The 27275-nt window shown below is 41.7% G+C and overlaps 1 protein-coding gene across 1 annotated transcript in view; it reads right to left on the reverse strand.

The window, feature by feature from the left end:
* Positions 1 to 27275, reverse strand: part of Sntb1 (syntrophin beta 1) — a 241638-nt gene that overhangs the window by 15080 nt on the left and 199283 nt on the right. The window contains exon 4 of the mRNA XM_034517259.2: positions 15130 to 15269. Within this exon, the coding sequence (XP_034373150.1) occupies positions 15130 to 15269 (140 nt within the window). The remainder of the gene's footprint in view (positions 1 to 15129; positions 15270 to 27275) is intronic.

Genomic DNA, 27275 nt, shown 5'->3' on the forward strand with positions numbered 1-27275 from the left:
CGTGTGCCCAGTAAATGACAGTGGACACTAAATCATCATTTGGAGACTGAAAAGGTGGGGCTGACCTCTCTCTGTATGAGTTATTTCTTATTCTGCCAGGAACAGCACTTTTATACTCCTCCTAAGATTCTTCCCAACAGGAAAGATAATTTTTCCTGTTCTGCAGTCTCAGGGGGACCCAGAAATAGCTACTATTTATCTTTCAATTATTTTACATTTTAGGTTATTTGTGTATCCTTAAAAATATGACCATCTGTTTCTTATCTGTAACAGGAACTAAACTATAGCAACCAAGGAAATGCTTCATCCTAAAAAGGTAACTCTTCTACCCAGCAAGAAAAACACACTGGCATCCCAAGACGGGCTTTCGGCTGCCATTCAGACACAAGTTCCAAGATTCATGTGAAACTGAGCAACTTCGTTCCTTGTTTGTAAAATGCAGATGTGCATTCCCGTGTTCGGAAGCCAAACCACAACCTCCTGTAGTATTTTATATTTTTATTAGTTAGAATATGAATAAATAACCAACCAACCCACAACAGTACAAACTGAGTTGGACATTATAACACTGTGGAGGAAGGGGCAAGAGACTGAATGAAACCTTAGGCAGGAAGAATCTCAGTGGAGAGGTTTGGCCACATGGATTTAACCCCCAGATCTACTACTTATGAGCTGGCTAATTTCTTAAACTCTGTTCCTTCAACTCCAAAGCAAGAACAATAATCTTAACTCATGTGAGGATTCAGTAACATGATATGTGAATGTTGCATGTAGCCTTGGTTAGCACAGAATATATTCTAGTGCCCATCTGTACTGGCTAGTTTTATGACAACTTGACCCAAGCTAGAGGTCTCTGAAAGAAGGAAACATTAATTAAGAAAATGTCTTCATAAGATCCACTTGTGGGGCATTTTCTTAATTAGTGACTGATAGGGGAGGACCCAGCCTATTACCAGTGGTACCATTCCTGATCTGGTGGTCCCAGGTTCTATAAAAAAGCAGGCTGAGCAAGCCATGAGGATCAAGCCAGTAGGCAGCATCTCTCCATGGTCTCTTCATCAGCTCCTGCCTCCAGGCTCCTGCCCTCTTTGAGTTCCCATCCTGACTTTCTTCAGTGATGTGGAAGTACAACTAAAGTAAACCCTTTCCTCCCTGAGTGTCTTTGGTCATGGTGTCTCATCCCAGCAACAGTAACCCTGACTAGGGCGCCATCATTATCATTATAATGTAAGTTGGAGGAGGCTAGGACTCTGTGTGGTCACTCCCTGCTGGGTTTTTTTTTTTTTTTTTTTTTTTTTCTCTGCGCCCAGAACAGTTCCAGAATAGACCTCAGTGAATATTTACTAACTCTATGGCTAAAGGAAGAACCAGATTATCAAGTAGCTACCCACATAAGAAGTTGTGGCTTATGGCAGCAGCTATACACCACCTCCCCTGCCCTCAGCCCCTCAAAGCAGAAATAGCAAATCACAATCTAAAGTATTTGGCTTGTACTCACTGAAAAGGGAGTGTGGACTTAAAGGTAATGAGAATGAATTAGTTCCCAAAGATGTCTGACAGCCACTTCTGGTTTTTCTCTTTAGGTCTATCTTTAGCAACTAGTGTTTTTAGTAGTAACTTGCTGGTTTAGGGAACTGAAATTATCATTTTGGTTGACATAGGGGGTAGAACTTAACTTTTTTTTTTCAAAACCCTTAAAGTCATTAAGAGTTTCCATTCAATGATATGGTTTCTCTACACAGAAATATATAAAAAATGGGTCCCCATGAGAGATTTAAAATGATATTTTAAAATTGTCATATAACCCAGGACTGGGGCAGTTCATCGGTCACTGGTAATTAAAACAGTTGCTGTGCAAGCAGAGTGGCCTGAGCTGAAGCCCCAGGGCCAAGTAAAAGTCAATGTGTTTCATGTTTATTGTCCCACGACTTGAGAGGTGGGGACAGGAGAATCCCTTTGGCTTGCTGGCCAGACACTGTAGCTACACCCCTGAGATCCAGGCTCAGTAAGAGACACTGTCTCCAAAAACAAATCAAGTGTAGCACAATGAAGGAGATACTGGATGTTCACCTTTGTCCTTCACAAACAACTACCCACATATTCATGTGTACCTGCCTGCACACACACACACACACACACACACACACACACACTACTTCACATGCTCAAAGTGTAGCTTACATGACACTTAAACCAGCTGCAGGATAAAAGCACTTTCAGGTCCAATTTTTTATTCAATATTTAGAGGAACTCACTTTAGAATACTTGTTCTTTCAGGGTACTATGGCAAGTGCTTCTCCTTCAGTCAATAAGAGATAAACTAGGCTACATAATCATTTCTGAGTCCTCATGTATGGCTCCTAGCCTGACTGCTTTTTGAGAAAAACAAATAAATAAGCAAGCAAAAAATCCTGTCTCACAAGGGATACTTCTACACTAATTTAATTCCGGATAGGTGTTAGAGAATGTTGCATAAAATGTTCCATGTACAAATATTATTATTAATATCCTTAATTAATGCAACAACAGTTGCAGCACACAGATTCAGCCAAATTAGGAAAATTACATATTAGGTAACTGTGTTGCTAAGCAATATTACATACTCATTTTACTTAATTGCTGTAATTAGCATCTCCCAACAGATGCCACAATGCAAACCGAGGAGAGAGAGGGAGGGGGACACAGGAAGGAAAGAGGTTGGAAGGAGGAGGATGGAGGGAAAATAGAGGAAGGAACAGGCAAGAAGGAGGAGGGAAGGAAAAGACAGGAAGAAAGAGTCACTTGGATCTTGTAAAGTTCCTGTTGACCCCAAATACTTTTACTCATTGTTCACCCCAATGGGGCCCAGCAGTCCTCAGACATTTCAGAAACATACAATCATTACCAAGTATTGAACTGTTAGGTATGATCTTCCTTTCGCCCAGCCAGGAGTTGTGGGTAAAAAATGGCTGGGGAACCGCAGGATTCCTCATGCCAGTCTGTGTGTAGTCAGCTGGGAACACCCTGGGTTCCTCCAGCTGGAAGTTAGGCCTGGCTGCTCATTTAAGGCCTCTCCGTGGCTCCACGGTTCCTCACAGCACGGCCCCAACACACAAGAAAGTCCTTGGGTTTCCAAACAGGTTTATTGGCATGATGGATGGTGGATGGATCTGGATGCACACCCCCCTAAACCCAGGGCGGACCTCAGTTAAATAGCGAGGGGAAGGGGGCGGGGCTGGGGAGGATTGCTTAATTGGCTCCACCCTCTGGCCTTCAGGTACATTAGTATGTAAATCTCTCTAGGGCCTGGGGCCTGTTTATCACGCCCACCTATGTACATGACTGAAGAGTGAAGGTTGAATGGAGATTAGACCTCCTGTCAAGAGCCTGGGTTCTGGGGGCATGGCCAAACCCACAACCCAAGAACCAGGATACCCTTCCACTGGCCCAACAAGGAATAGCTAATTAGTTGGGTAGGTTTTTACTTTCTAAAGTCCTTTCATCTGAATATGGTGGGGAAAGTCACTCAATATCCCATCTTCCAGTAAGTTTGCAGCACTGATCGATCCTGACTAGCCATGGGGATGAGCGTAACAGAGAATGAACAGGGTGGGAGTTTGGAGCCCATTCTTGACTATTTCCTGGTATTAACCAAGTGGAGATGGTTGAGTGTCCTCCATTCTTCTCTCACTTGCCCATGACCTATCGCAGCCAGCTTTTAGAGGCAGTACAGAAAGAGAGACAGTGATACTCAATACATAGAAGCTTTCACCAATGGTCCTGTTTCTATAAGACCTTTATGGTATTTTGGGGTCCACTTAAATAAAAAGTCTATGTGCAATCAATCAAATGCTCAGGAACCCATATTTATAGTCTAGAATCTGAACCTTGTTCTATAAGCCCACAGGGACCATACTTTTTCTATTCTACTAGAAGGGGGGGGGCAAACTCAAGAACATCAGACATAGACAGAGAAGAAAATGAAAAGGAAAAAGTAAGGAGACATCTGTGGGTGTCTTTTGTTCATTTTATGTTCCTCGCCATATCTAAGCAAGACTTGTAACTTGATGGACAGTCTCATTTACAGCCATTCAAACAAAGCCTTAGGAAACTGTCCTCTGCAGCTATTTTTTTTTTTTTATCCAGCACTGTTAACACTGCACGTTTCATGACATCCTATGCAACTGCTAGTCATCTCTTAATATTCCCCTATCCCATCTCTGTTTTAATGAGTTTTTCATGTGCCATAGCACGCCTAGAATACACTTTCCAAAGAGATCTTTGAGAACATCACCACGTAAGGCAATGCTAATCAAAATCAGATCTTTTCTCCTGGGGGGGGGGGGGGGGAATGAACCATGTATGATCACCTGAGCAATAGCTCTTACAGTGCCTGGTTTTCTCTCTCCCACATTTTCCTTTTTTTTTCCCCCAAGAATTCTGCTTATCTTTTTCCCCCTTTTATTTTCCCCCACAAGATGCGGGAGCGGGAGCACGGGATTCGAACGCGTGCACCAAGAGACGCGCGCCCTCTGCGGGCGGGCGCCTTAAGGGCGGAACCACCGGCAGTTCGCTGCCTATGCCTCTTCTTAGCCTCGGTCTTCATATCTCAGGCACCAGGCATCTGTGATGCAACACTGTGTTTTCTTTAGAATGATTTGGGGCAACCTACTTTTCAGCCATTTGCACTTTCATATGAGGTATATTTTCAGATCCTAACAATTGCTAGTGTTTACTGAGCACTCATTTGGCATGACTCATTCTTTTCCTTTATTTTTTTTTTCCTGTTTTTTGTTTTTTTTCTGAGACAGAAGTTTCCATGCAGCTATGGATGTCCTAGAACTCACTCTATAGACAAGGCTGGAATCTAACTCAGAGATCTGCCTGCCTCTGCATCCCTAGTGCTGGAATTAAAGGTGAGCACTACAACTGCAGGCCTAGCATGTCTTATTCGTATGCTTCACATTTACATTTATAATATTTAGTCTTAGCAATAAGTGTAGAAACCAGAGGATGCTACTGTCCCATTACACAGACGAAGAAAGTTGGATATTGAGGCATGATGATAATTTCCCTAAGTTCATATTATAAATGAGTTTCCAGATTCATTCAACTTCTGGTTTGTCTAATGCCAAAGACAACTAGCCCTTTTAAGGCCAGGAAGCTAACCTGAGCTAAATAGCAAACGCCCTGACTGCCCTGAGGAATACATAGTTTAGCAGGCAGGACAGGGGCCAGCAACCAGAGAGTGCAAGACCAAGATGGAATGGCCGTGGGGAAGAGGTGCACCTCACATGATGATTTGTCTGAGTACAAGCTATGTCCTAGAGCCTCGAAATCTTTTATGCCATCCCAGGGCGGGCCTGTAGAATAGGCCCACATTTCCAAAGAGTGAGAATGCCTTTTGGGCTGAGTATAAACACCACAGCCTGTTTCTAATTTAACATTTAACAAGTGCAATTGGTCATATTCTCCAGGGGCAAGAGAGTCTAAATTTGTGAAGGTTGGCCTGAGGCTTTGACTACTTTTAGCAGTTAGAAACCAGGTTCATTCCTAAGGCACCTGAACACTTGGTATCAAAAGTTCCATGATCCTGGCTGCCAGGTGGCATGAAAATTGAGCAGTGTACACTCATCATTTCCTCTGCTCCCTGCCCTCCACTGTCTGTCAGGCCCACAAGTCCGTGTGAGATGTGTAGCAACCTCTTTTTCTTTGCAAGCTTTGTGTTTCTGAATGGTCATCAACCACTGGGACTGGGCGAGCAGAATTTCTTCATTAAAACTCTAGAATTCTAGAAAAATTGTGACTTTAATCCTCATTCTCTGGTGACTCACGTAACTTAGTAATTAGGATAATAATGATGATGATGATGATGATGATGATGATGATGATGATAATAACCCCAATACTCCTACTTCATGTGGGTAAGTGGACCTTTAGAATAATATTCAGCAATCTCAAACAAACTTTAGCTAAGCAAAATATGTTTTCCCAGGGATTCATAAAAAGTACAGGGGCAAAAATAGCTAAAGTTACAGCATGTTTGAAGATGTCCTGAGTTTGCTCTTGTAAATCAGAAGTGCCTTGTAAACTGGAATTCCCAGAGCCCAGAGAGGCCACAGAAACTTGTCAGTAGGAGAGATGCTTGCAAACTGCTGTGTGGCAATGGACATCGAGAATATGCTGTGAGCAATTATGATGCCACTATTATGAAAAACAACCAATTTTTATATTTAATGTATATTCGCATATACATAACGTATGTCTGGGCCTTGAAATCGACAATAACAAAAGAGACCCAACCAAATAAATCAGCTCTGAAGTGGGTGAAGAAGGAACTCAATTTAGAGAGAACCCTTTCATATTGGCTGTGGTGCAGCCAATGTCATCCCTCTGTGTGTAAAGCAACACAGCACCTGTGACAATCCAAACAAAGCTCCCCAGCTCAGCTAAGGGGAAAGGAGGAGGAGCCTCACAGGTGGCTTAAATCAGACATTACGTTAAATAAGGCTGTTCAGGTCATTGCTCTGAGCACAGTGGTGAGTGAATGATCGTGTACCATCCTTAGCTCATATGCTAACATCTTCACCACACCTAGCATAGCACAGCACACATATGCTAGGTCTTCACCCTAATTTGACCACATTCTGAATTAGGACCTTTATGGGACTGATTCAGGTAACTAAATCATAAAGATGGGGCCCCAATCTTGCACGAATAGTGTCCTCCTATGGAGAGACACTGAAGAACTGGCATTTTCTCCAGACATGTTCAAAAAGGGAGGTCATATGAAGATCCTGAAGGAAGATTTCTGTTCTAAACCATCAAGAGGACTATCACCAGAAATGACGATCCTGGAACCCTCACCCTGGACTCCCAGCCTCTAGAGTTCTAGGAGAATGAGTTCCTATTGTTTATTTTCCCCAGACTAACTGCAGGTGAATGCTCTGTATCTCAGACTCTAACCTCAACACCGTGAGCACTGACATAATGCCACAGTAGAAAATCCCAAATTGTAATCTTGACTTTGTTTCATGTGCAAACTGTTGTATGGAGTTCCATTTAGGCCATGCAGGTAAGGTGCACATATAACATAAATAAATTTTCTCTGTGTGTTAGGGCTCCCTCTCTCAAATATCTCATTACCTATACATAAATGTTACATATTCTAAAGAAAAATTCAAAATATATTTCACATAACAAGCCGTCAACATGCATCTTGTTTTCACTCAACACGAATCTTGTTTCAATATAATACATTAATTATATTGTCACTTTCATACTGTGATAGACATTATTTACCCATTTTTTTTCTTTTTTCTTTGCACAGGGAAGTGAGATCAGAAAGAAGTAACCACCTCATTGTCAAGTGGACTTTAAATGAAGCTTTATGATGAGTCTGAACTCAGTCTGTCAAACCATTTACCTCTCTATCTGCCAGCGTATGTAACTCATTTATGAAAATATATTTAAAAGAAAATTTCATTATTCATTTATATCCCATTAACATGCAGAATAATGGGCTTCCTTTAAGCCATCACATGCATGCCCCCGAGAATTGCTCATGATCACACACTTTGTTCCTCTACCTCATTCTTTCTTCCTCTCTCTGACTGTCCACCTCCTCACCTCCAGCTTCTTTCCGTGCATATGAGGGGTTAAGGAAATATATTGAGATGTTTTGTTTGCTTAGTTCTGCTTTTTACTACTTTGATACTTAGTCTTTAAAAAAAATGTCTTGGATTATGCTATGGTACCCACCTGCAAAATTTAGTTGGTCCCACATTTGCAGTGTTGTAAAAAAGGTTGCAATGTATTTGTGAACACCATGTGGAGGAAGGGATAAGGCATATTTGCGCACTTGCCATGAGTCAGTCTTACTCTAAGAAGTTTACATTGATGTAATAATTATTGTCATGACTAAATCAGATAGGTGTAGACAGTGCCTCACTAACTATAGATGAGCAATATGAGGCCAAAAGACAGGAAACTTGCCTAAGATTACAAAGCTGGCATTTGGAGCTAAGTTGTAAGCTTGCAGAACTGGTGACCTGGGAGGAGTATTTCTGTGCTAAGATGATACACATCAATTCATAGAGAGCCAAGGAAGACTGCAAACACCAACAGAAACCTTCGTGATACTATCCACAAGTATGTGCTCACTTCACAGTGGGACAGGAGGCACCACTTTCATTATTCGATGAGATTTAGGGACAGAAAGTACAGGAGTTACATTGTCATGAGAGCTCTTAACTAAGGACATATTGTGACCAGCGACCTCGTGCTCTTCTCATCATACTCTTCCCTCATGATAGACTATATGATCTCAAACCAGGATCCCAGAGAAACCATTTTTATGTGATACTTGGTCACAAGAAGAAAGAAGTATCTGATGCAGGAGGTAAAAAATGATGTACTTGATGAATAAGAGGTTAGGGAAGCAGTCTACATTTCCACGATTCTGCCAAGAAATGGAGAGTGTTGGCTTAGCCTCCCATCTTAGAGGCCAGCTTTGTGTGCCATCAGAGAATAGTTCCAGTTCCAGCTGAAGGGAACCCTGCCTTCTATGGCTAATTTGGAAGCCCTGCATAGATCTACATGAAGGCACAATCTCCTGACTCAATAGGCTGAGAAAAGGGCTTTGTTTTCATTGTCTAGTCTATCAAAGTCTTCACACAGAGTTTCCAAGGAGAAGCTGAACAGGATAAATGACCTACAGTGGCTGGTATCCAAGGTAAAAGTCTATTAAAAACCTATTTCTCCAAAGCACATTATCCCATAGGCTTTAGAGCAAAGACATCCCACTGAGTGTGTTTAACAAAAGATGGCTCTGGAAGACAGGAGGGTTGGTTAGCCTGGAGGTAGGCACTGTTCTGGAAAGAGAGAGAGACTAAGATGAAGATTCTTTGCTCTTACATTTCTAGACCACCACTCAGGAGCACATAGTGAATTATCTGCTAGCTGGAGGGGAAGAGGTGAGAACGAACGGCTGAGTCATCTGATTATTCTGAGCTTACTGTCAGATGGAGTTCAGAGTAATACCCATGGCCCGGACTTTATCCTTACATGTAGGTAGGTCTTGTGCATATACAGAATGAATTTCACTTTGTAGCTCAATGGTTAGCCTGTGTTATTTGGGAGGGTGGTGGTAAATTGAGAAAGCATGTCCTGCCTTCAGCTATCCTTTAAGATTAGTAGTAAGCACTAATATTTTTATATTGTGTTATGTTCTAACCAGCTACATGTATATACTTGAAGGGGACTTCTGTTTTCATTTTCATATAAAAAAAAAAGGTTTATGGCTTTGGATTTCTTTATGTGCTTTGCCCAAAAATTCTCCTTGGCATGCCTGTTACCTTTATGCCTACATTCACATATTTTTGGCATGCTGCCCTGGAAGATTCTCATACCCCATTCTCTGTTTGTAAGCTGACATCTCTCCTTCTGGAGGCTTTGCTTTTAAGGGTCATCTGTCAGCTGTCAGTTTCCTTAGCAATGGCCCTGAGCCTGGAGCTACTGAGCCGGCTTGGCTTGTGCAGTCAGTGTTAAGACCCCAAAGATGATAACTATCCAGCATCTTTAGCTGCTGAAAGAGGGCCAACCTGCTGAGTGAGGTTGAGACAGACTGAAGGAATCATGTACTGGTGATTCTCCACTTATGATGAGATTGCATATTGATAAACCTAACACACCTCCAAAATATAGCCTACAACTCACTAAATATACTTACCATATTTAACACCACATTTAACTTAGCAACATAGGATACCATAGAATATGAGTTGTTTATACTAAGGTACAACATTTCTGCATTATCATAGTGTTAAAAAGTCAGAAGCTGATCTGTAACAAGTCAGGCATTGTGTGTATAACTGTGCATGTACTGTAGGAAGCACTGGTACATATTGCTTTTGGAAGTTGGGGGAACATCCTGGACATATGCTGTCTGTCATGTTAGCCACTAGCTGTCAAGAGCCATCTAGGAGAGGCCAAAGCTAGCAGGTAACCTTGCTGGAGGTGGCTCATCATTTTTGCATGGCTTATGATGGGTGAGCTCTGAGAGGCAAGGTCCCATCTTAGGACTGCTTCTTACAGCTGATATGTCTTTTCCTGTTACTATTACACAATCTAATGATTTCTGGGCATTAGCCCACCCTACTGGTCAGATTTCCTGCAGATCAACATAAAGATACTTTTATGAATTAATGCTATTTAGATGAATTTATGATTTTATAGAATTCCTGTTTTGATTCGAATAATTTTAGGAAGAAAGTTTAAAGAGATGGTTTTAGTTACTTTGCTAGAAAGATACAACAAAGTTAGAATCAAGAATAGAATGTGCCCACTCTTCATAAAATAGTAAGTAAAGGTTGCATGATAAGGAATACAATGAGCTTTCATAATTACACTCAAAAGAGAAATAGGCTTGGGATAAATTTATGATCAAGGAAAAACATTTATTCTAGGTCAGATCCAAGGATAAAGCCACAGGTGTGCACTATGATATAATGGGAGGCCATGTGAAATGTTGCTTTGAACTTATAATGAGCTTATAAAATGAAACACTGCTTTGAACTTAATATCAACATCTTTCTGTAACTCCCTTTTGTGTAACATTTTATCTATGAGATAATTCTTTTTTATGTAGAGAACTTTTTGTCTAAAAGCTATAAGAAAGCTAAAAGCAATAATAAAATTGGTTGTAGCCATTTCTACTACATCCAGAATGTGTGTGCTTAAATTCTCCCGTTCTTCCCCCCCCCCCGGTTCACAATGAGTTAATAAGCTCCAAAACTCTTGCCTGGCCAGCCTGGGCAAGAAAAAAAGGAACTCTAACAATTAATTCTTTACTTAATTTCCTGCTGCTGCCAGCAGAAATGTCTATCTATACACAAGACTATGTCTAGTCTATACATGTACACTTAAGAGTTGAAAGAGGGGGGGGGTGACCAGGTGGGGGAAAAAAGAATTGAAAGAGTTCAGAGCTTGTCACTGGGCATTCTTGCCTGTCCCAGATAATTAAGTTCTGTTCTGCCAGTAATATTGACCCCATAAGCCAGCTGTCACTGTCACTGGGCTCATATGCTGCCAGCATGAACCCAATTGCCAGTGCCATACTCCTTTTTGCCACATGGCTTGGTTAACCCTCTGATGTCAAATCTGGCTTTTGACAACCAGCCACCTATTGCTATTGAGTACTTAAATGTATTCAATAAGACATAAATTACACTTTTAGTTTTATTTACATTCAGTCTGCTAAAGGAAGAGTATGTGGTGAGTGGGTGCCATGTTGGAGAACGAAGAGTTCTCTGCAGAGTTAGGTGGAGGCTCTAAAACTATATTCTATACACCTTGGTGGTTTCTGGCTCATCTCATCCCTCCTTCCTTGTCCTCTTAGAAGTGCCTGTTTAGTATTTCCTTTCCCTTCAGTCATTGTCCTCTCTTCCACCTCTGGGGAGCCTAAGTGTAGCCTCTCTAGGTCTTCCAAGTTCACCAAGTGACACTATTGCTGTGATTGGTCACATTGTGAAAGAGTTGAAAGCAACCTCATAGAAAGAACTATGTCTTCTAGAAACTCAAGACTTTGCTGTCATAGAAATATGGCTTAATTTTTTTATCTATTTGTTTCTCTTTTCTTCATCATGGAATTGGAACCATGTATGAATTAAGCAGATACCCCTTGACCTTTGTGATTTTTATACCAATGTTAAGAATATCTACTCTGATCATGCTCATGATTGTTACTACCTCCCAAGACCCTCAGTGGTCTCCAGGGCTCAGACTGATGATAGCACAAAAGCACAGTGAACAGGCTAACCTGAATCGACCTCTACTGGCTCCAGGATATGGTTCCCTTCTGACCAAGAGCTAACTTCCTCACTCTTCTGAGCCCTGGGTTCTGAATCTGGGGGAGGCACCATACCACAGCCTTGCGAGACATATGTAAGAGCTCTGGAAAAGCTCTTATGCTAAGAGTTGGACACCTGACCAGGACAGCTACTGATTCTCATGTCCTTGATCTGCAAGGTCATGTCTGGGTTCTGACCCCACCACACTGTAATATATAGGAAACAAAGGGCTCTGCGGGTATATTTCTTTTCTTCCTGGGAAGCCTTGCCCCCCCCCCCTCTGGATCCCACCACCATTTTCTGGAGAGTTCTCACTCCAGCTTCAATTCAAACATTATTTTTCAGCCTCTCATCTAGGCAGTAGTCAACATTTTGTTCTTGTTGTATTTGGCATAAATAGTTCCTTAGCTTTTGGTGCCCATCAATGTATTTGTTCTTGGAGTTTGAACTTTATTTCAGCCTTCATCCTAATTATAACTTCTGGCATGTAGCACATGAATGGTGAATGCTGAAGAATGAATGAATGAATGAATGAATGAAAGAAAACACAATCTTCATTGGTCATCATTCCCAGAAGCTGTGAAGAGGAACCTGAGAATGAGCTGGAGTTAGTTTTATCTCCATGGTTTCCAAAGTTACCTGGAAACTATTCTATCTCTACTTTCGTTCCTGACAATTGCTATGGGAGGCACCAGCTCAGTCTCCCCTCTGAGAAATTGGAACCATGTCTATGTGCTAATTTTTGTTTGTTTTTTTTTTTTTTGCTGCATGGATTCCTTGTTATGTGAACATGAGTGTTGTGGATATAAATCACACCGTGAAGGTGACCAGCCTGAGTTAGCGTGGCATATTCCCACCTGTGTGTATACATGTTAAGATGGTTACTATCTTCTTTTATAATGTTGTACTGTACCTGAAGAATTAAATTCTGCCACAAGTTTTGAAGCACGGAAGATCCAACACTTTTTTTTTATTGTTTATACTGATGTAGAGATGGCTCCTCTTCTTTGAAAAATCTCCCTGAAATTTACTGGGGGACTCAACATTTCTATTTCAAGTCAGCTTTGCTGGTGTCTACCATGAACTACAGCAGGAAGTCAGAAGAATTTCAACTCTGTTAAGTGTTGTCATTGTTACAGCCTATTCAACTGCCTCTGGTTCTCTTTCCTGTGACTAAGCTTTGATTATGATTGTTGTTAGGAGTAAGCACTTGTGTGTCTACCTCATGACAGATGCTTAAAGTGTAGGTGAACTCTGATGAGTCTGCTGGACCAAACTCTAAAAGGAGCCTTCCTCACATTGTCCAACAGTTCACCCAACAGAAAAGCAAGGGTTCTTATTGACAGAGACTATGTCAGGAAGGTGAAAATTAGATTTATATGCTCAACTTCTAAGAAAAATCACAGTGGCATAGAAAGGATTAGATTAGGATAGCTCACTGTTATAAACCACTCACAGAAAGGGCCAGAAGCTGAGGCCAGGCCTGGGAATTTTCAACTACTTCAAGACAATGTTCAAGTTTAATTCACTGTTTCTTAAGGACGCAGGCCTTTAAGGAAGAGGACACAACTATGATGCACTCCGACTGTATTTTATGACATGGCTGATAGCAACACTGCTACAGTGAACATGGAGGATAGCTATCTCTTTGAGATACCAGGTTTAATTCCTTTCAATATATCTCCAGAAGTGAGATTGCTAAGGCAAATAGTAATTTCATATTAACTGTTGGAGGACTTTCTACACTGCTTTTCATAGTGCCTACCTCACTTTATAATCCCAACAATGGTGGACAAGGGCTCCTAAACCAGCATTTAAAAAAAAATTAGGTTTTTTGAGGCCTGAGGGCAGCAGAAGACACCCAGTGCCCCACTGTGGCCTCCTGGGGCAGGGCTGCGGCCACCACTATAAGTAACAAATATCTGATGGAGACGTAGAATAGATAGAAAAGTCATTTTGTTGTTTGTGCTTGGTTGTGTCATTTCCAAACAAAATCATTGCTAAATCCAATGACATGATGGTGTCTTTTGAGGATTTCCTTGATTTCAGATGTTATGTTAAAATATGTTTCTAATATATTTTGAGTTGATGTTTTTCTATGTAGTTTCAAATAATAAACCAGTTTTATTGGTTTGCACGTGGATACCCACGTTCTCCCAGCACCATTTACTGATGTGACTATGCTTTCCTCATATGTCTTCTCTTCTTGGCACCCTTGTCAAAGAGCAGCTGACTGTCCATGGGTGGATCTATTTCTGAACTTCCCATTGTCTTCCATGACTACACACATTGTTGTATCAGTATTATTTGCTTTTGCTCTCCACTGGCTTAATTTTGTACTTGGAATCAGTGAATGTGAGGTCTCCAAATTCTCCTCTAAAAGGAAAATGTAATGTGGCCTGGTGTGTGTGTGTGTGTGTGTGTGTGTGTATGTGTGTAATTGAATGTTATTCTGTTTTTTTAAAGAAAGAAAAGTTCAGCTAAGTAAAATAAGTCAGGAAGAGAAGGACAAATACTTTGTGGTTCAACTTAAATGAAGAGCTTAAACTGTCAAACTCACAGTAATAGAGACTTTCACATTTGTTACCAGGAGCTGAGCTGATGAAGAAACTGGTAGGTGTTGGCCAAAGGATACAATATTTCCATCAGGAGAAATAAAGAGGGTAGGAGAAACTTCCTGAAGGTGATGGATGCACAATATGGCATTGGTTGGGGAGGTGGTTTTGTAGATGTGAATGTCCCTCTGCACCCAATCATATGCTTTACATGTACAGTTCTTTGTGTGTCAATCATAGCCCAGTGAACTGGTCTAAGAGAAGACGCAATTCACACAAGTACCTAGTACATTGATCATTCCAAGAAACAGACAGAACGAGGTGTTCCCACCTTCCACAGGACCATCACACAGACCAGGAGGAACTTTATGGAAACTCTCACGAACAAAAGGAGTCATTTGCACAGTCTCTCTGTGATGGTGGCAAGCAAAGGCCCATGAATAATGATTGTGCTCCAATACTAAGACCGGAAACACATGAATCTAGTTCATTTCCAAAGGACAGGATAGAGAGCCAGGAAAATTTCCAGTCTGGGATGTCACACCAATGTCCTGGTTCCTTGATAACAGATGAGTATTGTGTTGTCTTGTCTCCATGTAGCTTTGTGTTTAACCACAGATAGTAATATCCCTGGCTAAATATGTGTGTCTGTACTCTTGAGGAGCTCTCAGCCCCTGCCATACAATTAGACGGCATGAGAGTATATTGAAATAATCATAATTAATTCAAACAGCAGCCAAGGCTACCTGGTAGCAAGAAGTGGGTATGAATGCATCGGGCTGAACCAGGCCTCTTTCCTCCGTGGCATGCTGTCGTAGATTAAAAGATCTTTCTCAGTCAGAACAACCAGGGCTGGTTTCCACTGTTTCTCACTCTCTCCGGGCACCTGAAACAGAAAGCACAGAACTGTGAAACAGCTAGAGGACAGGATGAGCAGAAAAGAGACATTAGCATCCCTTCAATCAGAGGGGCTTTGTTAAAACGAGTGTTCTTCGGTTCAGGCTTCAGTAGTTGAAATGGAAAGAAAGAACTCCAGCGTGATTCTAGCCTTTCCCAATCATTGGAAATATCTGACATCTCAAGGGCCCCAGATGTGCTTTCTGTGCAGCTGAGAAGCCTCATTCCCAGCTGTGCCGCTCACCTGTCAGTCAGTGCTGAATCATTATCTCACAGTGGGAGGCAAATGCTTGGGGGAGTCAGGGCTCCCATCTCGTGCTCTAGTGGAGCACTTTTCTTATGAAAAAAATTTGAACAAATTTCCAAAAGGCACTGAAAAGTATCCTGTGGAGCCACGTGTCTCCTCATTTGGGTGTAAGGCATGCAGTCTCGGGAATTTCTCCGGGGATTTGGCATCACTTTAAAATTTTCTCTTTGCCATTGACTGTTCAATCTTACTCAATGAAGAATATGTATTTAACTCAAGGATCAGGATGGCCAAGCAGGAACAGGGCAGAGAGCACCAGTTGCATAATTGGACCAGATGCATTTGCATTCCCTTCCGATGCTGAAACCTGAGATCACCAGTCCACTGAACTCAAATTCTGCCCACGAAAGTGCTCGTTCAAACATGGGGACCCAGATTAAGCTTGTTGGGAATGTAGAATCTCAGCCCCATCCAGATGGATATTTATCGGGATGCTCCTTAAGGATTAAGAAAGCACTGCTCCAAGTTAGGTCAAAGATTCCTTTTGACAGAGTTAGCTCCTCAGTGCAGACAAGTTTTGTATAAGCCATCACTTAAGGTCTATTAAGAATACAAGTAAACCTAACCATAAACCAAATTCAAATTACAGCTCATTCCTCCTCCTTTGTATTTCAAAAGTATGTATGCATGTATGTATACATGTATGTATGTATTAGGTATGTGTGTATTTTACCCATGTGATCTTTAGCATGCATATGGAGTTTGGAGGATAATTTGCAGGAGTCAGTTGTCTCCTTCTACCATGTGGGTGCTGGAGATCGAATTTATGTCATCAGGCTTAGAGGCAAGCACCTTAACCTGCCAAACCACCTTGTCTGCCCATTCCTTTCATTTTAATCATTTATCATTCACCTATACATATACTGTATGCATATAAATATATAATTGTTCCTATATATGTATATATAACTATTACTATATATTATAATAATTTTTTACTTGTTGATTAAAATAGTTTTATTTCTATATACTGCTATTTTTTTCTCTTGAGACAGAATCTCACCTAGGCTCGCTCCTCCTGCCCCAGCCTCTTATGGGCTGAGATGACAAGCTTACACTATCATGCCTGGCTTCAACATCACATTAAGTACCACAGAGAAATCTGAACAGAGGGGGAGGCACATGCATGCGGCCTCTTTTCCCACCAGCAAGCACCATAGCCAGTGCAGTAGTAATCAGTGTCCAAAGGAGAGGAAATGTGCAGCCTGTACTCAGGTTGACTTTTCTGAGTTCTCTGTGTAACCCAAGGACAGTTCTGGTGTTCATGAGTGGTCTTAACTTCTGTTGCTTCCCTGTCCATGCTGAGAAACACATGTACCCCCAAAGGTGAGCAACGTGAACCCTGCAGCTGGGAAGCCAGAGTACCAATCCTGCTTCACAGTTTGCTAGCTGTCAATCATCTGATTCCTTTGTATTTTAGTTTCTGCACCTGTAAAATGGTAACTCAGCCTCTGAGCAGAGGATGGTGTGAAGATACACGAGTTAGCATCTCTAATAGAGGGCTTAATGCAACACAGAGCAAGCACCACGGAGGTACGTGCTGAGGAGCTCCTAGTGCCCGATGCTACTCAGGTGATTAAGTGCGGCCGTGAGTATGATGTGCTTAGCAGCTGGCAGGTGATAGAGAGATTGTACTGCATCCGCTAATTTTTAAAACTGTTGTTGGAAATGTGTCCTTTAGACGTGGAATGAATAACATGAAGACACTGTCTTTCCCTGTGGAAAACTATAAGATGAATTAATGTACCTTTGATACCAACAATGTAGTGTTTTTCCTCTACTTTTCCCAAGCTCCCTGCCCTGGAAGAACCCTTCTTTAACATTTAATACATCACTGCCTTCCATTAATTCCAAACAGCGACTTGCTTCCTAAAGAGCATCCTTGCCTTCGTGTTTGTAGAGCTATTTATACTAGAATGTGAATGACTGACTGGTGGTGTATCTTCCCTCCCTTTAGTAGTTTATGCATACTAAATGTTTCTACCTTTAGCTTATTGACTTTGTATCACTTTCCTACAACAGAGCAGGAACATCTGCAAAAGGTCAAAACAGATTAAGAAGGAGAAGTACCAGCCTTTACAAGGTGAATAAGCTATGTGTGTGTCTCAAGGCAATTAAGTTGTAGTTTGGGAAAATAGATCGAAATAAAAATTTCCAGCTTCTACATTAAACTAGTAAATTACCTTTCCAGGTCATTAACTAAGACTGGAGAAGCTACAAAATGATCCTCCCAGGGTGGCTATCTTACCTAGTCAGCTCTGATCCATTAATGTTGACTGAAATCAGTCATTTAAATATGAACATTAAAAAAATATCATGATTCTTGAGAAACAATTTGAAGTTTTCAGAATGAACCTGGCCAGTAAATATTAATGGTGGCATGATGCCCTCTGTACCCATGGGGTCAGTGACACAGCCATTTGTCCAGTGGTATGCATAGGTTTGAATCATTCCAAAGCCTTACATATTTTATGGTTTATTCAAGTTACCTATGTGGGATCTCTTAACATACACCGTGAGAAAACTCTGAAGGGCTATTTCCCACCACCACTGTGTGTAGATCTGTTGTTTTCATTCTGCATAAATTCTTCAGAGTAGTAGGCTGCCCACGAGAACAACTGACTAAGCAAGAAGGAAAAAAGTCCTATTAAAGAACAAAATTTGGGATCCAGAGAGATGGCATAGTGGATGGAGTGGATGAAGCATTTGCTATGCATCCATCTGGATTCGAGTTCTAATCCCTAGGGCCCACACAGGAGTAGGGTAGGCATAGATGCCACCAGTAATCCCAGCACCCAGAGGGCAGGGCCAAGGAATCTCCAGGGCAAGCTGGGTAGCTGGATTAGTTAGGCATGCTTCAAGGTCAGCAACACACTCTGCCTGTTAGAGTAGAGAGCAATGCCCTTGTGTATATCCCGATGAATATGCCTCTCTCGGAGATATTACACACTGTACTCATGAAAGGAAAAAAAAAAAAAAACAAAAACAGGATTTTGAAAAAAAAAAAAAAAAAACATGTTCCACATGAGCCCCACTCTGAATCCCTTGGAAGCACATTTCTTTTTGTTGTTGTTATTATTGTTAAACTCAAGTATTTGTGCTATTGTTCTGGTGACAGCTTCTGTTAGAAATCTATCCTCTCTGGTACCCAATCGTAGTCGAATGTCAATGCAACAGTTCTGGGGGGAACGTCTGCATTTGGTTAAAACATGATGCAGTCATGTCTCCAGTGGCTGTAGCACTGTCCACCTCCCCCTGCCATTCTGCTTCAGATGCTGTAACTGTCAGTTGCTGAAGCACTCATTGCATATATAACAAAGAGAGTGAAGGACAGGCAATGGGAAGACAGTCCATTCTGCAGGAATTCAGAAGCAGTGGTAGACAGATTCATTTTCAGTCCCACAGCACATCCGAGGACAGGTTTGCAAACCAGTATGAAGGATGGGAGGGGTGGAAATGAAAAATGAAAGGTGGACATGGAGAGAATTATAGTAAATGAACCCCCTTGGGATCGCAGTCCCAATGAGTCCCAAACATTAAGTTCACGGGTAACAAACTTTGTCCCCTGTTTAGATTAAACTGTAAATCCTAGAACTTAGTGGGAAAAGCACAGGCAGTTGAAATGGGGTTGTGTGCTGGTGGGGTGCTGACACCTCATTGACTTTAAGTCTTTATCTGTTATTCCTGAGAGTGGTTCCTATTGATCCTGGAATAGCATTTGAAAGACATTGACCTTGTCTCCTATGAAATATACAAAATATGCTTCTAAAATGATACTTTTATCAACACCTTTTGAGGCTGAAGGGGGTGGTTACTGTTAATACAAAGTCAGTCTTCAAGATTAAAGAAATCACTAATAATACCCATGGAGATACCCATGGAGGGCGTCACAGAGTGCCTTGTACAGCAAGCAAGCAAATCTTAGTATTAGCTAGATTGATTATTCCATTAAGTAAGGATAGTGATGGCAGATTCAAGATATGGATGGGCTAGAACAAGGACTGCTTGCCTCACCTGACTTGATGTCCTCATTGGCCAATGCAATGACAAAGTGGGTTTGAGTTTGTATGAGTGTAATGGCTTTCAAAGTTCAATCATTTAAAATTTCTCTCTATCTCTGTCTCTCTGTCTCTCCCTCTTCCTCCCTCTCCCTCTCTCTCCCCCCTCTCCTCCCTTCTTTGTGTGTGTGTGTGTGTGTGTGTGTGTGTGTGTGTGTGTCATAGCATACAGGGGATCAGTTCTCTCCTGCCACAATGTAGGATGTAGGGATTGAACTCAGATCTTTCATCTTGGCAGCAAGCACCTTTAGCCACTGCATCATTTCACCAGCCCTGAACTCAGTTTTTTTCTTTTAATTTAAAAGTCTCTGCCATAAAGCCACAAAGATTCTTGCTTTATGATTCCTCTTGGTTTTAGGTCTCTTTTTAATCCCTCATCTGACTCAGTCTTCTATCCTCTCTGGTACCCAATCGTAGTTGAATGTCAATGCAACAGTTCTGGGGGGAACATCTGCATTTGGTTAAAACATGATGCAGTCATGTCTCCAGTGGCTGTAGCACTGTCCACCTCCCCCTGCCATTCTGCTTCAGATGCTGTAATTGTCAGTTTCTGAAGCACTCATTGCATGTATAACAAAGAGAGTGAAGGACAGGCAATGGGATACTCCTTTTCCGCTTTCTATTTAAGCAGTGGTAGTGGAACAGGTTCATGATCTTTGGAGTTAAAAAAAGACTTGCTTCAAAATCTTGCTCTGCTACTTCCCAGCTGAGGGATATGATCAGAGCCCTGGACTCCCAGGTAACTTGTCCTCAGATGTATCACCCACTGAAATAGCCTCCCTGCACGCACACTTTGTGAAGATGAAGTGAGAGACAGAGTAGATGCTGGATGTGTTTGGTTGTCCCCGTGCCATGCTTTGCATGGCTCTAGGGATGACCTAACTAGAGTGGTGAGTGAATAAGGAAAAGATAAACACATGGGAATATAGAAAAGCTGTGATTGGGTGGACTGGGATCTCTGGTTGAGAAGCCACAGCACCCAGGAAGTTCAGTGTATTTATTATATACAGTTGAACAGGGAGGCAGGAGTACCACATAAATATAAGCAAGGAGGTAGGATTATTATATATAGCTGAGCAAGGAGGCAGGTTTAGATCATCTCAGTAGGCGCCGTCTCTATAGGGGTGCATTCTTCAGGCTTTAGGGAGGAAAGCTGTGGTAGATATTTCCTATGCACACCGTCAATAATCACAGTTGGACCCAAAGGTTTTGCTATCTTCTGAGTGTCATCCAGGGAAAGTTTTGCTACTCCTGTAGGTCTGAGACATTAGGGTTCTTGACATGGTCTTGCCCAAGTTAGCAATATACACTTCCCGAGGACTTCACTTATTTCTTGCACTCCCGTATCGCTCCTTGCTGTACTGGGCAGCTTAGAAACAAAGACTCAAATGTAGGGACAGTGACTGATAGCAAGAAAGAAAGTTCTGGAAAAGTTGATGACAACTTTTAAATTGAAGATGCTGGTTATCTTGGCTAACTCTTGATTCATCTGCTTCCCCTCAAGTTGCCAGCTCTTTGGAACAAAGGAAGAGATACTGGTGTAATAATAATCAGCATTTATCAGATTCAGAATGCTTCACAGACACCAGGTAATTAACCCCTGTACCAGCTTCAGGGACGTTGTCACAGATAGAACACAGACAAAGTGCACGGCAAGTCTGCTCACATCTCCAGCTTCTTCTAGCTCAGGCTAAACAATATGGAGGACCCAGCAATTGGGAGCCATGGACAGATAAAGGCAAAGGAAAACGGGAAATCAGAAAGGACTACTTAAATCGAAAGGGACATGGGGAGATGACTTCAAGTACTTGCTATGCAAACCTGAGGACCTGAGTTCAGATACCCCATACTGTAAAAAGCAGATGTGATGGTTTACCTCTGTAATCATCATACAAGGAAGGCAAAAATGGGATCCCTGCTGCTCACTGGCCAACTAGTCTAGCAAATCACTGAGCTTCAGTGAAAGATGTTGTCTAAAAAATTCAGGTTGAAAGTGCTAAGTATACCTGATGTTGATCTCTGGCCTCCACATGTACACACACACACACACACACACACACACACACACACACACGCCTATGCAGCAAACTAGGCAGAACAGACAGATATAGCAACTAGAAAAAGAAGGTATAAGGAAGTGTTGTCCTGTCCAAACGTGGAGGAGGATGTGGTGCTAATAAGATTCTCATATATTTGGTTGGAATGCACAGTGTAGGGATTTCTTCGAAGGTTTAACATGCACATATCTTTTTGGCTCAGCTACTTCTTGCATTTGAATTATGCCAAGAGAAATCAACATATATGACTGTATGAGATGCTTAATTTTTCACTGTAACTTGGCCATGGATTTAGAATCATCCAGGAGACATACCTCTGGGCATGTCTACAATAGCACTTTCAGAGACATTTAACTGAGGAGGGAAGACCTATTTGGAATGGAGAGTCCACCATCCCATAGGCTACCATCCCAAACTGAATCAAAAAGAGATATCAAGTGTACTACCAATGTGCATCTCTCCCTGCTTCCTGCCTGTGGACAACACTGAACAGCTGCTTTCGTTTTCTGTTTTCATGCCTTCTCTACCACAATGGACTGTGAGCCAACATCTACCCCCTTCCTTCAGTTGCTTTCACTAGATCTTTTGTTCCAACAATGAGAAAAGTAACTAACATGACACAGAAATATATAGGGACAGCCTTAATAACATTATTTTAAATATCTGTATTCTCCAGAACTGAATGTCTATCAATAGGTGAATAAGTAACCAAATGTTATACATCTATATAATGGGAAAAAAGGGAAAACAAAATCAAAGAATGAACTATTCATGCATACCATAACGTAGATAAATTCAAATAGTTGTGCAATGTAAAATAAGCCACATCTAAACTATATATGGTGTATCATTCAATTTACACAGAGTCTAGAAAATATAAATTAATTCATTGGATAGTCATCTCTTGAGGAAGGAAAAAAATTAGATATAGTTGTTTGGAAAAAGCAGCTTCCAAAATAGCAATACATTACAATAAACTTTTTATTTTCTTAAGACATACACACATGAAGAATTATCTATCGAGAGTGGAACTTTAGGTAGTTTTGTTTCATTAGTTTACAATAAACCACGAACAAGCGCTACTAATTTAATTTATTCAATATTGTAATAAAATATTTTAGAGAAACACGGCTTCTCCCAAGATTGCCTAGAGAAGGGTACTGATGTAAGACTCGGGCTTACTGTTTAAACAAGATCACAAAATCACTAGACCTCTTGGGAGTCATAGCACCCTGTTTTCAGACTTCACAGGGAAGAACAGAGACAGGGAATCCATCATAATCAAGGGGCTGGAACCCAGAGCATTTTCAGAGTTCCTTATTCCCTCTCCACATTTGCAAGCAGAGTTGATTTCTTATGAACTGTTGTATTTACTGAGCGTGCGAAGGTCAGATGCTAATACACTCTAACAGGGACCTTTGGTGACTCTATTAGAGGTAACGTTGTGTTCGGTGGGACTTCATAATGGAGCCAACCTCAGGGCAGAGCACATATCCATTGAGATGGGCATGCAGCTTGGTTTTAAATCTCCTTTCACTGAATTACATTAGAGAGAGATGAGGTGGGGGGGGGGGTTCAGCAGAGTCTGTTCTCCTTCACCAAGCCAGTCACTACACAGGGCCCTGTCAATCATAAGAACCTGGTCTCTCCACAGCTTTCCACTAATACCACAGCACACTCTATGGGATTCCAATTTATTCTCTCATGCAAAAAGAAAATGATGTTGGATCTCTTGTGGGTTATTCTATGTCTACATGTAAGTTCAGGACAAATTGTTAAGTTGGACTACTAACTCAGACCTGTCTTCCTGATGAAGCTGTGACTTACCGTAAGTTTAGGAAGGTTATCCACTAGTGCCTTTCTTGGCCACCTGAAGACAGACTTGCTGGCATTTACTGTATATGGGGAGGAAGGGTATCTCTCTCCTTTCTGCACCTTTGTCTACTTCCATCTAATTAACTTCCCTCAGGTACAGAGGTATCAGTAGCCTGATTATCTAGATGTGAACTACATTCAAATGTGTTTTACTAATAGGCATAGTTGCTCTTGTCTGGAGCCCTTGTCTGTGGTCACCATCAAGTCTCCGCAACTGCAAAGCTAGAGTACATACACCGAGCTGATCCTAGCCTGGCCATCGCCTCCCTTTGCAGACCCAGCATGCACAGCAGGTGAGCAAGACATACCACTTATGTCAAGTTCTCAAAGAACATATAACAAACCTGTGGCCCATGGTATGCATACACCCTAGGAAAGCTATGAATGAGGTCTAGCACAAGGTTTGTAAACTTTCTTAAGACCTCATGAGACACCTTTTTTTTTTTTTTTTTCAAATCAATTATCTTGTTCTCAAGCACAAATTTCATACCGAAAATGGCAGTTAAAATGTTTGATCTAGTCAGAATTTTTAACACATGGTTATGGTTAGCAAGCACTTCAAATGGATCTAGGTAGGAAACACCAAATAAAGATAAAGGATGGATTGTTATTTCATCCTAAATCCTATTCTGAACCTCCATGTTGACCCTCTGAAAGAAATTCTGGCCATGAGCTAGGCCTCTGAAATGGGTTCTACTGTGTATCCATTTTGCCATCCACACTTTGAGCAATCTGTGTACTCTTAACCTGACTGCACTGATTTCATGACCAGAAGCTTGATCCTAGAGAAACCTCCATGGCCCTCAAATCCTCTTCATCTCCCAGTCCCAATTTTAGGCATCTCCACTTGTCTGCCATGGAAAGCTTCTCCCAGATCACTCAGCCTCAGCTCTGAAAACCCTCCAGGCATCATCTACAGGGCTTAGATTCAAATGCATATTTGTCACCCACTGTCAGTGTCTTCGACCACCTGGAAACATCCTGGGCTCTTCTGCAGGGTGTGGCCACTTCCTTTGGATGGTTTAAAACATGAGTTATTTAAAATGAAGACCTATGGTTTGTATGACGATACTTTCTAATACTTAATAATGCCTTATCCTTCCCAACCTGTGAACACCCCCTTCTAATCTTGTTTACTCCTTTGCTCAGCTCCTTCTTTTCCCAGGAAATCCCAAAAGTAAATTTCAAAACTATGCCCTGCCTGAATTATATGATCTTACTGGACTAAGGTTGAGATTGTTTGCAATTCGTTAAATCTTTGACTAGATCAACTTTGTTTGCAATTCATTAAATCTTCTAAGAGCAGTAATAAGTTAGGAGGGCGATTGAGAGAAGACGCTTGGGAGAGAACTCGGCACATTTGCTGGATTGAGTCATGTAAAGCTGGGGCTTAAAGGTTTACAGGAGGAAAATAATCCTGTTTATTGAAGGAAAGTAAGAAGTATGTGTGTGTGGGGGGGGGAGTGTTGCATCAAAGAGCCTGTGCCAAGATCAGTACAGTTTTCACAAATCCATAAACTAAAATGGTAACACTCAGATTATTGTCTTTGTGGGAGACAGGGCCTTTGTGGATGCTCTTTATTGTGTTAGAAGAAGTTTCTATAGGATGAGTTTGGACTCCATTAGTTACAATGCTGTTTCAGAACCCCTGGCAAGAATCGACTTCGGTGAGCAGTGATTGATCTCATGCGGTCGGTCATCACAGCGAGCAAGTCATGGCCGAAGACCATAAGCAGCTAGTCAGTCATGTTGCATCCTCACCTCAGACAGGAATCCAAGAGCGAATGCAGACTGGCACTCAGCTCTCTTTCCTCTTCATACTCAGTCCTAGACCTAAACTCATAGATTTGCACCATTCGAATTTTGTGTGGGTTTCCCCACCTCAATTAACTTTATCTAGAAATTCCCCAACAGACATTTCCAGAGATTTGTTTCCAGTATGATTCTAGATCCCATCAAGTTGACGATCCATCTTCACCATGCCAGGCTCCCGAATCCAAAATGTTATGTACACAGAGGAACTGTGAACTTAGACATAGCAAAGAAATGAAGCTGTGTGAACAATGGATGGAAACACGATGCTACATCTTCAAGCCAAAGATCACCAGCAATCTCAGGGTGACTTAGCAGCTAGCTAAGAAACACAGGACATAATCTTTCTCATGTCGCTAAAAGGAAAACAACCTCGTCTGTATCTTGTCTGTATCTTGACCTTGGACTTCTAGCTTCTGAAACTGTGAGACAAGTTTCTGTTGCTAAGCCATGCAGTTTGTGGTTCTATGTTTGGCAAACTTAGCGTGCAAATGTAAGCACCGTGCTATGTTACCAATGCTTTGAGGCATTTATTATTATCCCCATTGAGCAGCAGAAGAAATCATGCCTTCGAAAACTCATTTCACAGCCAAGGTTAAAAGCTTAGCGTTATAAAGCCACTGGTGTGCATTCTTGTAGTTAAAACTTGTGCTATTTCCAGATCATAAATTGCCTTCCACAAGAAGAAAATGAGGAAATTTGTGGGAATATCAAGAAAACCGTGGGCAGAAGACTGCTGGGGGACCCAGAAGGATAGTCTCCTGCAGGCTGGAGTACACAGGACCCAGCTCACAGCAACCAGGCAGCTCACCATGCCTCCCCTGGGGCCTTCTTGTCAGTCTGTCTTTCTTTCTTATTTCTTGGCACATGGGTAGACTCTGAGCAGACAGCAGTTTGGACCAAATTCCTAAATTCCTTTCTTGGTAATCAAAGCACTTTATTCTCCAAGCCTCATATCTGATTAAAGTAATTCAAGACCAAGTGTAGATGAGTCACAAGCTTTAAGTGTTGCCTCTATTTATAACACGGAGAGTGACAACATTAGTCACTTATGTTTACACCTCATTGAAAAATGGAAGGAATAATATTCGGATCATGGCTTGTTACCTGAAGGAGGAGAAACTTCTGAGTTTGATTTGCATTTGCTGTGTTGCAACTTTAGCACAGGAGTCCCTTCACTGGGGGTGTTTACCCCAGCTCCAATGTTTGCACATCCTTTGAGAGCTGAGTGTGGCTTAATGAGATGTGCGTTGTTGCAAAGAGCACATGTCACAAGTTCAGCAGCATAGGACTCATGGATAGAGTGGCCTAAGGAGCCACAGAGGGGAGCTTGTTTTCTGTATAGCTCAGTACCTACAGGAAGTTACGTTCCAGCTCATGGCAGAGGAAGTACTGGATACAAACACTGGCTTCTGCAGCATGTCAGCGACTGTGTTAACCATGGGCTCTCTTAGACAAGGAATCACAAGGTATGACGCTGATCAGCAGCTAGGTGTAAAAAAGAGTACCGGACTCTGGATTCTACTGCCTCGGCCTGCCAACTGCTGGGATCACAAGCACGAGTCGAGTCACTACACCTTACTCAACTTACCAATATTTCAATAGAAGGCAGGGAAATGGATGCTTGTATATGAACTTTTAAACTATTTTTGGAAATTGTTGTATTCTTTTCCTGTTTTCTGCTTCTGGGAGACAAAAGCCCCAGAGCCAAGGTGTTGGCATGCTGGTCTCCTGTTGAAGCTTTTGGGGAGTTTCCCTAACTTTCACAGCTTTCAGAGTCTCTCCCACGGCTCGGCTCCTCGGCCAGCATGCTGTTATCTTTCCTCCTCTTGTTCTTTGCTACCACATTGTCTTTTCACAACTCTGACACACTCGTCCCACACCAA

Source organism: Arvicanthis niloticus, chromosome 13 (genome assembly GCF_011762505.2).
Source record: "Arvicanthis niloticus isolate mArvNil1 chromosome 13, mArvNil1.pat.X, whole genome shotgun sequence".
NCBI lineage: Eukaryota > Metazoa > Chordata > Mammalia > Rodentia > Muridae > Arvicanthis > Arvicanthis niloticus.